At 39.1% G+C, this 12,618-nt stretch overlaps 1 protein-coding gene across 2 annotated transcripts in view; it reads left to right on the plus strand.

The window, feature by feature from the left end:
- Window positions 1-4: 4 nt before the first annotated feature.
- myd (stromal cell derived factor mayday) overlaps window positions 5-12,618 on the plus strand; it is a 24,155-nt gene continuing 11,541 nt past the window's right edge. Inside the window, exons 1-6 of one of the 2 annotated variants that reach the window (XM_087345417.1) lie at window positions 5-138; window positions 351-647; window positions 4,117-4,256; window positions 6,914-7,027; window positions 9,082-9,231; window positions 11,720-11,892. In XM_087345417.1, the coding sequence (XP_087201543.1) occupies window positions 409-647; window positions 4,117-4,256; window positions 6,914-7,027; window positions 9,082-9,231; window positions 11,720-11,892 (816 nt within the window). In that variant the 5' untranslated portion in view covers window positions 5-138; window positions 351-408. Of the gene's footprint in view, window positions 648-4,116; window positions 4,257-6,913; window positions 7,028-9,081; window positions 9,232-11,719; window positions 11,893-12,618 lie in introns of both variants that reach the window. The other variant, XM_087345416.1, reaches the window with a different exon arrangement.

The raw sequence follows: 12,618 nt of genomic DNA on the forward strand, positions 1-12,618 counted from the left end.
GGAAATTAATTTCCAATGTCGGATTGTAAAGTACATGTGTATAAGGCGTGTTGTTTTTTTCATGAATAATTTTCCGCATCTCATTGTAACAGGTGTACAATGAAAGTTTTTGTTCTAGGGTTTAACATGTAGTCTGAGGTAGGAAGAAAAGGGGCTGGGAGTCTGTCCGGTCCTTGCCCCATAACCTACTCCGTCATGTGGAAAATTTTATCGTATACAGTTTCAGAAGCATAAAATACAGAACTGTTCGGAGAATGACATATTTCATTACATAAATCAGTGTTACGTCCAATCATCAGTCAGGCCACTCTCGTATTAGCTTGCTAGTGAACAGGCATGTTTTATTGCAGGAAGAAAGTGTCAGTCTGCTGTCAGCGGTGGTCATTTGCTGTACCATTTCTGTTGTATATGATCTTATTTGGTGTGACCTGGATGTTGTCCTTTCCACTTAAATCTTTGCCACAACAAATTGGACCAATTTATTCTCAGACTGAAATTAAAAAATTGACCAATCATGTAGATGCTGTTCGTTTAGAAAGAGATGGAGACGTGAACATAAACTTTCACAAAGATGTAATCATTGGAGACGTGAAAGAAGGGCCACAGTATGAAGATCCGAAGACACTGCTGGAGAATATTTTTAAGAAGTATGTGTTATTGGTAATAGTTTCAGTGTCCTTAGCAGTAATGTTGTTCTTTGGAAAAGTGAGAGATCTGTTGCATCTCTGTCATGAATGATGTCAGACTGTAATGATCAGTGGAGTGAGGTGAGATGGACTACAGACAATGAAGATAGAGCAATAGGAAGGAATGTAATTAATTTAGAAGTAATATATATATAGAATTGCAATAAATTTAATCAGTCTCATTAATTATGTTATCATAGCAGACTCTTCCTCAATTGACCCATCTTCAGCGATACAATCCAATCATAGCCATGAAACACACTTAAGAACCAAGCATTAACACTACTCAACAAATCATTTCAGAATCTATAATCACTGAAGTTCTGGTACAATTTAAAATTATTTGTAGGATTTGAGGTTTCCAAAGGGGTGAGTCTGAAGATGGCTGTCTTCTGGGTTGTTGTGTCATGTAGTGTGGTAGAAGTTTGCCAATGTTTCAGAGGTCCTTGCTGCCTCATCACCCTTGATGATGGAGGCAGCAAGGATATCTAAAACATAGACAAACTTCTACCACACTACACAGTGCAACAACCCTGAAGACAGCCATCTTTAAAATTATTTTCAATGATCACATCATCATGGTTAAATGTTTGTTCATAAAAGTTGGTTATGGTTATTAAGAGCACATAATGGCTGTGACAGGAATGTGTACAGTGGAATGTAAAGTACACCAAAAAAAGAGCCTTATATAGTTGCATGATCATTATTATTCCAGTGTAGATAACTGTATTGTAATAATATACAAACATCACACGAATGTTGATGATTTAAAAGCGAATTGCTGTTTATTCATTGGTAATACTTGGATTTTATTAATTTATTTGAAATATAACTTCCATATGACATGTATTTTTTCAAATTCAGTTCATGTGTTTAAGCAGTACTTATTCTCAACACGGAGTTTTCCTCCGGGGGCTTCCCCGGTTTCTCCGTGGCATCCCAACAATTACTCCATTCACACACAGAAGAAGGCAATGGCAAACCACTTCTGGATCATCTGCCAAGAACGTATATGAACAGGTCCCAGTCCGAGAAAAGGATGGAAGGATCCTGTTCATATGGACCTGTCCTCAGACAGAACACTAAATAATAATAAGATGAGGTGGTCCAGCGGTTAGAACGCTGGCCTTGTAATCCTGGGGTCTTGGGTTCGATTCCCGGCGGTGCCCGAATTTATAACTTGTGTTGGGCAAGGCCGTGGTCTAGGCAACACGGAGTTTTCCTCCGTGGCATCCCAACAATTACTCCATTCACACACAGAAGAAGGCAATGGCAAACCACTTCTGGATCATCTGCCAAGAACGTATATGAACAGGTCCCAGTCCGAGAAAAGGATGGAAGGATCCTGTTCATATGGACCTGTCGTCAGACAGAACACTAAATAAAAAAATAAATACACTAAATTAAGGTTAAGATTTTTATGTGCACTATGAGAATCATACAGTAAACTTGTGTTTCAAAAATGATTATTTGCCTGAAATGAACAAGATATTCATGTCTTAACAAACCCACTCATCTGCTCATTCATGATTTGTTAACATTTTACTGATTTGTTTGGATGTAGGAATAGATCAGAGCAAAATACATTTTGTCCACTGGTTTATTCATCATTGAGTGAAGATTTGTCATTTTGTTTTTCTTTGATTTTTTTTTAAACTTGGAAAATGCCAAGTCCTGCCAGTGTTAGTGACTCTCTTATTCACTTTACAGGTAATTTGTGATCAGTTATTTGTGGAGAATACTTTCTCATAATAATTTTGCTTGTGAAGGAAATGTGTGGTGAACAAAATTGTTGTCTGATCAATAAACTGAGTCAGCATTTATTGAAGAATATATGATAATAGTAAGGAGGAGAGATTTTTGAAGAGTAGATTGAACTCTGTTAATCTGAATCTAACCATCTGTGTTAGCAACTGCAGTAAAAATTCAACCAGAAAGCCAGTATTAATTCCTGTTAAAAACTGGTTGCTATGATTGTTGTGATTTTCTTCAGTCTTGTCAGGAACCTACAGTGTGTAGTATATTAAATACATCATGATTTCTTCCTTTACATTACTTATGATTTATCTTTCAAAATTAGGGACAGATTGAACCCTGAAAGACTGAGATTCGAGGTTCTCACAGCAGTGAATATGTCAATGTTGGTATTCTGGGTTATATTACAATTTTCACTTGTAGGTAGATATCTATAGCCACAGTGGTCTAGCGGTTAGAACGCTGGCCTTGTAATCCTGGGGTCTCGGGTTCGATTCCCGGCGGTGCCCGAATTTATAACTTGTGTTGGGCAAGGCCGTGGTCAAGGCAACACGGAGTTTTCCTCCGGGGACTTCCCCGGTTTCTCCGTGGCATCCCAACAATTACTCCATTCATACACAGAAGAAGGCAATGGCAAACCACTTCTGGATCATCTGCCAAGAACGTATATGAACAGGTCCCAGTCCGAGAAGAGAAAAGGATGGAAGGATCCTGTTCATATGGACCTGTCGTCAGACAGAACACTAAATAAATAAATAATAGGTAGATATCTACATTTTTGTCAAACATGTTATCTCAGTTTTCAGTGTCAAAGATGGAAACGCTGTGTTTATTAAAACATTTTGTATCTACACACAAGTCCGCACAGTGTTATGGCCCAGAAGACCCACATCGACATCTCTGTAAGATTCTCTCTTTCAGGAGGACTAAATTTGTGTATTCTGTATAGTAAGGTTCAGAATTGTGATTTCTTCACAGCATATTGTGAAGAATACAACATTTCTGGCTGCATTGACACTTTAACATTTTTCTAAATGCTGTCCAATAAGCCGGGATAGCTCAGTCAGTATAGTGACTAGCTACGGGCTGGACGACCGGGGTTCGATCCCCGACGGGGGCAGAGGATTTTTCCTCTAGCCTCTGGGGCCCACCCAGCCTCCTCTACAATGGGTACCGGGGTCCTTTCCCGGGGGTAAAGCCGGCCGGGGCGTGATGCTGACCACTCACCCCCATCTAGTGCCGAGGTCAAGGAAGAGAGGAGCTATACCTCCACTCCCCCCAAGCGCCTACATGGCGTATAGTGGGACAAACTTTACTTTACTTTTGCTGTCCAATAAGCCATTAGGATACCAAATACATTCTCTGCAACTCCTCTGGCTCACAACTTTTGCTCTGTTTCCAATGACATTATTCTGCTTTGTTGACATTTATCTGTGGTTTAAGAGGAAATCCGCCATCGCCAACAATAATGTGAGGCTGAGGTTCTCCATTTTTGCTTAAATCTGTTGCTAGACAGGCTAATGACAAGGTCTTTTAATGTGTGAGTTAATGCCTCCACTCCACCGATATATCTTTACGGCATAAAATTTTGTCAGTGTTAAATTTACTACTTGGTGGTCGAATCTTTATTCTTGGCAGTAAGTTTTAATTTGCATTTGTGTCTTGCTTTTTGTAGTGCTGACGTCAGTGGAGATGGCCTCCTCAGTTTGCAAGAATTGTCAGACTGGATCAATAAAAAGATTCAGGAACATATCAATGAAGCCCTGAGGGATAACTTTGGATTGTTTGATGCCATTGATAATAATCCCAAGAATGGTAGGTTAGCTCTGTGTGATCTGTATTTATCTGCGTGTATTGAAATTAATCTGTGTACATTTCTGGACTTATGAAATGTCAGTTTTAAGGAATGATTTAAAGAACCATAGGTTTTACTTCAGGTTTCAGCACAAAATTTTCTGTACACCACCAATTTATTAATCTGTGATAAATTGCCATTTTGCCGTATGTGAAAGTTGTTTATCGTCAGAATTCTGTAATTTGAAAACTATGAATTCTTGGTACCTTGATGTTTTGTTTAAAAATGCCGAGAAGTTACTTTCATATTATGTTACATAAGTTGTGTAAGCACATTTTCATGCCATATAATTTGTAAATAATACAAATTATCAGAAGTGTCTGAAGTTTATTGAATTTTTCTCTGTTTGTACAGTTAATTTTTTGGTGAAGTTTCAGAGTTATGTGCTGTGCCATGCTGCATATTATAAGCTACATAAGTATGTTACTGGCCTGTGGAAGTGTAATGTTGTCCCATAATTGCATGTCAAACATAATATAATTCTTAAGATTATTTGTTGTCTGGACTTTTTCCATCGTCCTCTATCTAATGGGCCCGACCGAATAGGTAACCCTCGCCTGAAGACGGAAACAGAGCCAGTTTCTGAAATGTCGTGGTTTCTTCTTTATAAACAAGGATAATGGAAAAATTCTAGACAATGAATAATTTTAAGTGTAATCCACCATCGCCAGAACCCTCTAGAGTTGAATAATATAATTCTGTTCTGAAAAATGACCAGAAAAGCTGAATGCATATTTTGCGTAATTGGCTTAGTTTTGAGTTTATAGTCATTTATAAAAAAGTGTAAGTGTAATTAAAAATTTGACTCAATATTCCACTCTTTATGCACGTATTGGATTATGTGTCGGCCAGGAAAATTGTATTTATTTGTGTGTATTGTACAAATTTGAAATTGATTTTTGCCACTTTGAATGATTTTACGTGAGAGAAATGTCAAGAAGGAATTTTTTTTTGTGTGCCAAGTTCAGATGTTAGGGAATGACATTAATAAATCAGAATTGCATTCATGAGGAGATTAAGAGTATATATAATTTGGAGGGTGCTTGCTACGATGCAGTTCAGAATCTTTTGTCTCCCCATCTGCTATCCAAAAATGCAAATATGAAAATATACTAAATTATGGTTTTAGCGCTTGTTTTGTATCGGTGTGAAACATGGTCTGTCACATTGAAGGAAAAACAGTATTTTTTTATGTAACAGAGATGAAGTGACAAGAGACTGGAGGAAATTCCATAATAAGGAACTCCATAGTTTGTACACTTCACCATATATTTTTAGGGTGACCTTATGAAGGAGAATAAAGTGTGAAGGACATGTAGCATTCATGGGGCAGATGAGAAATGAGTACGAAGTGTTGGTCAGTACGCCTGAAAACTAGAAACCACTCAGAACATCAAGGCGTAGAAGGGAGAATAATATTAAAATGAATTTTAGGGAAATAGAGTTTGGGAGTGTGGATTGGATTAATCTGATTCGGAGTAAAGACTGGTAAAAGCCTATTGTGAACATGGTAATGAACCTTTGGGACCTCTGAAATGTCGGTATACTTCTACCAGACTACACGGCTCAAGAACCCAGAAGACGGCAACCTTCATACTGTCAGCTGTGAAAACCTCAAATCCTACAATTACCATTTTGACAGTAGCCTGCCACCAGTCCCATTCCTGAGTCAGATGAATCCAATCTGCACTTTCCAACCCTGTTCATGCAAAGATCTGTTGAAAAATTACCCTTCCATCTACGCTTATGTCTTCCAAGCTATCCCTTCCCTTCAGGTTTCCAACCAAACTTTTCTACACATTTCTTATCTACCCCCATGCATGCTGCGTGCTCTACCAAACAAATATAGCTCATTCTGTGTTAGTTTTTAAGTGTGTGTGACATGGTAAAATATTTCAAATAATCTTCAGAATTTACATATGTTTTTTATATGAATTGATTTGTAAGCGCAAAATAACAATATTGTATAATTTTGTGGAAAATTGGGAGGAATGAAAAGCACTGTTTTAAATTCAGTTCTGATTAATACATTTTAGGCCCATTTCCACAGTTTCTGCTGCTATTTGTGATTTAGAAATGGTTTTATAACCTTCATAAGTGTTTGGAAATTAATATTACTTTAAAAATTTTATATCGCTTGATAATGTAGTTAAGTAATTCTGTTTAACATAAAATGACTGCCTAGTTTGAAGAAAAATATGTTTATGAATTTTCCAAGTCCTCAATAAACCAAACATGATAGTTAGGAGATAGGAAGAAAATTTGAATGCTTTTGAGTGATTGTTAGAATGACGATTCATGTAACAATTTTCTGTATTTAGTGTAGATAGTGAAAGGATTGATTAGTCAGCCATTTTTTTATGTTTCTTTGTTGCTTGTGCTTTCGTGTTTGCGTCCTGTGCCTATGTAGATAGGATTAATGTAGAAATCCACGTTTTAGATGGGAGCACTCATTGGGCAAGATATTCATGATGACAAGGTGAGGAAACCTACAGTTTAATATAGGATTTGAATCATAATGAAGGCGTTGTCAATTATCCGAAACTCTTTACGTGGAAAACCAGTACTTCTCCCATATCAAATTATTATTCAGTTGGTAACTGATTATTGTTTTTAGGAGTGATATCGTGGGAAGAGTATCACACGTACTTTCTCCGGCAGAAAGGTTTTAGCAAAGAGTATGCAGAGAACCATGACAAGAAACACAGAGGGTTAAATAGATCTATCAAAGGTACGTGTAACTTCTCTTATATATCACTTGGATAGTCTGTGCACGTCTCTTTATGGACGTAAAGTGTGAGATGATCGTGGTCATATTGTCTGTCCATTTTGTGAATTGAATTGTGAGGGCTTCTACTTGTGTTTTCTTCTGTATTCATTGGTTGGCAGTAGATTTATAGCGAACTTTACTGCCCTGTGGTCACAAAACTGTGAGCACAGCATCCACTTACTCAAATCTAAACATTTAAAGTAAGATGGCTGTCTTCTGGGTTGTGAGGCCTCATTGCCCAAATGATGGAGGCAGGAAGGATGTCTGAAACATTGGTAAACATCTACTAGTCTATGTGGCTTTATAACTGAGAAGACAGGCATCTTTGAACTCATTGCCGTGAAAACCTCAAATTCTAACTATTTACAAGACACTTTTTTAAATTAAAAAGTGTTCACAGTATTCAGATGTGGCAGGGATGCTGCTTAAATTTTTTCAGACTGAAAAAATAAACGTCAGTTATTCTAAAATGTTCCTTATTAGATTTTAGGTTTTTGTGGCCCTGAATATGTATATTGTCACCCTCAATGGACTAGTAGCTAGCATGCTCGCCATTGAACACAAGATTCGCAGGTTCAAACCCTGCTGAGGTCAATGGATTTTTAAGGGTGATAAAAATCCATAGCACAACTTCCTTTGGAGCACCAAAAGACAAAGGAACCTCCCACATGGGAGGAGGCCAAGGCTCGACTTCGGGCTGTTGCGCCATAGAAAGAAAGAATACGTATATTGTGGTCTGGTGGACTGTGACACCATGTAGATTTAAAGTCTACCTTTAGGGTATGGCAAAGATTTTTTCACCAGTTTCATTTATTAAAACAGCATTTGCAATGGGAAGGTGAGGTTAGCAGGAGGATGATAATGGTTTTCCGTTAATTATGATTCTGATGTAGTAGCAAGAGTTTTGTTGTTAGCCTAAAAATGGAGGTGGTAAGTTCCTCTTAATTATTGGTAACCACTTACGAGACTCTGTAAGTGTACCCCTGTTTACATTTTCCATCGTCTCATCTTTGATATTTTTATTTTTGTTTTATGGAAACTGTGTCTACAGCTTGCTATTGCTCGCACTAAAAGTTAAAAGGCAAGCTAATTAATATAACAGTCGAAGATTTCCGTCTTCTGGGTTGTTGTGCTGTGTAGTCTGGTCGATGTTAACCAACGTTTCAGAGGTCATACTGCCTCTACCTCTGAAACGTTGGTAAACATCGATCAGACTACACAGCGCAACAACCCAGAAGACGGAAATCTTCATACTCATCACCCTGATGACGGAGGCAGTATGACCTCTGAAATGTTGGTTAACATCGACCACACTACACAGCGCAACAACCCAGAAGACGGAAATCTTCATACTCATCACCCTGATGACGGAGGCAGTATGACCTCTGAAATGTTGGTTAACATCGACCAGACTACACAGCGCAACAACCCAGAAGACGGAAATCTTCATACTCATCACCCTGATGACGGAGGCAGTATGACCTCTGAAATGTTGGTTAACATCGACCAGACTACACAGCGCAACAACCCAGAAGACGGAAATCTTCATACTCATCACCCTGATGACGGAGGCAGTATGACCTCTGAAACGTTGGTTAACATCTACCAGACTACACAGCGTAACAACCCAGAAGACAGAAATCTTCATACTCATCGCTGTGAGAACCTCAAGTCTTACAATATAACAGTCGTACGTCATTACAGTTACTTCATATCTGGTGTAACATTTATGGAACTTGTTCACCAGAGTTGCATTTCTCCATGAGGAAGTGAGGTTGGCAGCGGGATATGAGAGGTTTTACCGCCTCTTTTTGTTGTGATAGAGTAGCTGCAGGAGCATGACTTTTGTCGTCTCAAGTAGCGCAAGAAATATTTCCTCCTCAAAGTTTGGTAAAGTACACGACAGTACAGACATTGGACAACTCTAGTGGCAATAATATGAACTGTAGTTGATTTGTCCTATGTAGCAAGCTGTTTGATATTCACACGTTTTCATTGTTCTTCATTTTGTGCAGAGGCAGTCATGCGGGACCGAGCATCGTGGTCAGAAGCAGCCCACAGTGACCCCGATCATCTGACTCTGGATGAATTCCTTTCTTTCAGACATCCAGAGTCAAGTCATGCGACAATCATAGCTCTTGTTGATGAACTCTTGGATAAGTTTGGTAAGAAGTCAGATTTCTCATGACTGATACAGAGGTGGGACTGTATTTCCTTTATACGAGGCGCGTCCCAAAAGTAAGTTTCCCTGGGGCCATTTACAGAAACAAAACACAATTTCATGGAAATATTTATTGCAACAGATACAGCAAGTGTCCAGCTATTTTTCAACATATTCGCCACCGGAATTGAGACATTGGTCATACCGTGGGACCAACTTTTGAATACCTGTGTCATAGAAGTCTGCCGCCTGGGATTGGAACCACTGTGTGACAACCATCTCCGCCTCTCAGTCATTCTCAAAACGCTGACGCTGACCGGACAGGAATTTCTTGAGGTGTAGGAAAAGATGGAAATCACTGGGAGCGAGGTCCGGGCTGTAGGGTGGATGATTAAACACCTCCCAGCTGAACTCCTGCAGGAGACTTGCTGTCCGTCGAGCCGTGTGCGGCCTAGCGTTATCACTGACCGCACTTCACAGTCGGCGGGAGCTGGAATAAGAACCTCCATCTTCAACAGCTGCAACGATGCTACTGTGAGAACGCGGGAAGTACCGTTAGTGCATGCGCCATGCTACGTCATTGCTCTATCACGTACGCACAGTCGCTTCGCGCAATATAAGGTTTGCTAGCTGTGGGACGAGTGGGAAACTTACTTTGTGGACGCGCCTCGTAATACACCTCTCCGTACTCTTACAGAAAATGAATTAAACACGTTTACATGCTTGTAGGTTGCCGTCGTGTGTATGTAGTTTGCATCTCAGTCCTGTGGTATAAAATGTGGTACTTTCCATAACAAATTTTGGTTATATTTTTTACTGTAAAGTAAGTCTCTTATCATGACATGGCACATCTTTATAGTTGGAAGTCCTTTATATTTGGAGGACACATGCAAATTCATTGAATAAGTAGTTGCAAACAGCTAAAAGAAGGAGCGATCTTGTGGCTTATGGTTTGAGTTGGGAGTTAAATGTATTCTCACTATAAAAGACAACCACCATGTATGGTGGGTTCCTGTCATCATGGCATGGCACGTCTTCAGGTTGCTGATGAAGGAACAGCCTCCAGTTATGGAGGTTAGCTGCGAAAATATTGAATACGCAGTCACAGGGATGGTCCTCACCATAAAAAACTATTGTTATGAAAAACATAACCAAAAAGTCTTGGAACCAGACGGACGCTTTGTAGCCCAGGACGGACCAGTGGAGGGCTTTGGTTAATTCAGTGATGAACTTTTGGGCTAGTTATGAAAGACTACCATGTTACAAAATGTTGTCCAAGAGCATAGTACTTAAAGGGAAATTTGTTGTTAATAATAAACTTTTTAGAAATTTGTAAAATTAGAAGCCACTGATAATGAAGACCAACACATTCAAGTGATTATTCTGAAGTTTGTAAAAGTAAAACATTTCCACAACTCAGAAATTCAAAGAAATTATCTTTTGGTTACAAATGAATGGGTGCATTGTTTAGTAATAACTACTACGTTCTGAAACTTGTGAAATTGCCTATAATGATGGATTTCCAGTAACAGAATTAAAGAAGCAGTGGTGGATGATTATGAAATGAAACTTATTGATACAAATAGCAAAACATAATTTGTAGTGCAACAAAATATTTTGGTGTACAAGCTGGGTTTCTTTAATCATAGTTTTTATTAAAAAGAACTAATTAGTTGGCTTACCGAACCCGAAGGTTCATCACTGAATTAACCAAAGCCCTCCACCAGACCCTGTCCTGGGCCAACAAAATCCACTCTCCTTCAACTCCTATCTCTCATAGATCCCGCCTGACATTATCCTCCCAGCTACGTCTAGGTCTCCCCAGCAGTCTCTTCCCCTCAGGCTTCCCGACCAATACCCGGTGCACACCTCTTGTCCCATCCATGCGCGCTACATGCCCCACCCATCTCATTCTTCTTGACTTAATCACCCTCACAATACTGGGGGAGCAGTACAGATTTTTAAGCTCGTCATTGTGCAGTTTTCTCCACGCCCCATCGTCTTCCCTCCTAGGCTCAAATATCCTCCTCAACACCCGATTCTCAAACACCTGCAATCTGTGTTCCTCCATCAGAGCGAGAGACCATGTTTCGCACCCATACTAAACAACAATCAAAATTATTGTTTTGTATACTTTAATTTTCAGGTTCCTAGAAATCAGATGGGAAGACAAAATATTTTGAACTGAAAAGTAGCAAGCATTTCTAGACAATTTAGTCTCCTCCTAACTTCCTCATGAGTATCATTTTGATTTGTTATTTTTGTTCCCAAATATTTGAACTTTTTAACACTTTCAAAGGATTTATTAGCCACCCTAAGATAATTCTGCCCGCCTGTCTGCTGACGACGAGATACTAACATGTACTTCGTTTTTTCTGAATTTATTTCTAGGTTGTGGGTGAATTAACAGTCTTTCTTGACTAAAACTGCAGTCTAGATTTTACTAATGTTGTGAATGGCACGAACCTGCAATAGAATCTTTGGCATTACAGATCGAGATGGGGATGAGATTCTAACAGAAGACGAGTTTTCTGTTTTACAAACTGAAGGAGATGGAGAGAAGGAAGGCGAGACCCTCACTCAAGGGGAGGATGAGAGACGCAAGGAATTCCGAGATGTCATAGACAGAAACCATGATGGCAAAGCAGACAGAAAGGAGTTGCTGGTAAGGTCATGCAATAAGTCTGAAGAAATTTTGCCGACATATAGAAATATTTTTGTCGCTCGTTTTGTACTGTGGGCATGCCCGCTTAATTTTGCTCATGGATGTGTTCCAAGTTATCTGTACTGCATATATTTGAAGTTACACTGCACAGACATTAAAACATGCAGTCCTAGCTGAGAACTGAAAAGAGACAGTTGCATTCAACTTTATTCGTAAACACACTATTTTGAATTAGTGGTTGCTCGTCATATCAGACACAGCACAACCCAAACAAAAAATTCCAAGTATGCAGTGCTTGAGTGTTGAAATAAAGATTTGCAGTTATAATGAAATGTTTGAAAGATTTTGGAGGGGAAAAAATCAAAGCACTATTTTTGGTTCGCAATGTGCAAAATTGAGAGTACTGTTTAATTTAAAAGTACAGGTAAGGTTGTCGTAAGTACCACACAATGAAGATGTATAAGGGAGTGGAGGCGTAGCTCAACACATTTGTAGCCTTTGCACTAGATTGAATGTGAGTGGGCATATTTATGCCCTGGCAGTTTTACCCCAGGGATAGGACCCCTTGTACCAATTGGATTGGAGGTTTGGTGGGCCCGGAGTTTGTCATTTCCTATTAAAAGGAGCATTTTGTTAATGAAATCATCACAGATTACCATATGTGTTGGTTTGCTGAAAATTGACACTTCAGGGACCATCTCTGTCGCCATTATCGGGATGTGATGT

The sequence above is a fragment of the Zootermopsis nevadensis genome, unplaced genomic scaffold (genome assembly GCF_977971745.1).
Source record: "Zootermopsis nevadensis isolate Lab colony 2312 unplaced genomic scaffold, Znev_1.0 Znev_ptg000009l, whole genome shotgun sequence".
Classification (NCBI taxonomy): Eukaryota; Metazoa; Arthropoda; class Insecta; order Blattodea; family Termopsidae; genus Zootermopsis; species Zootermopsis nevadensis.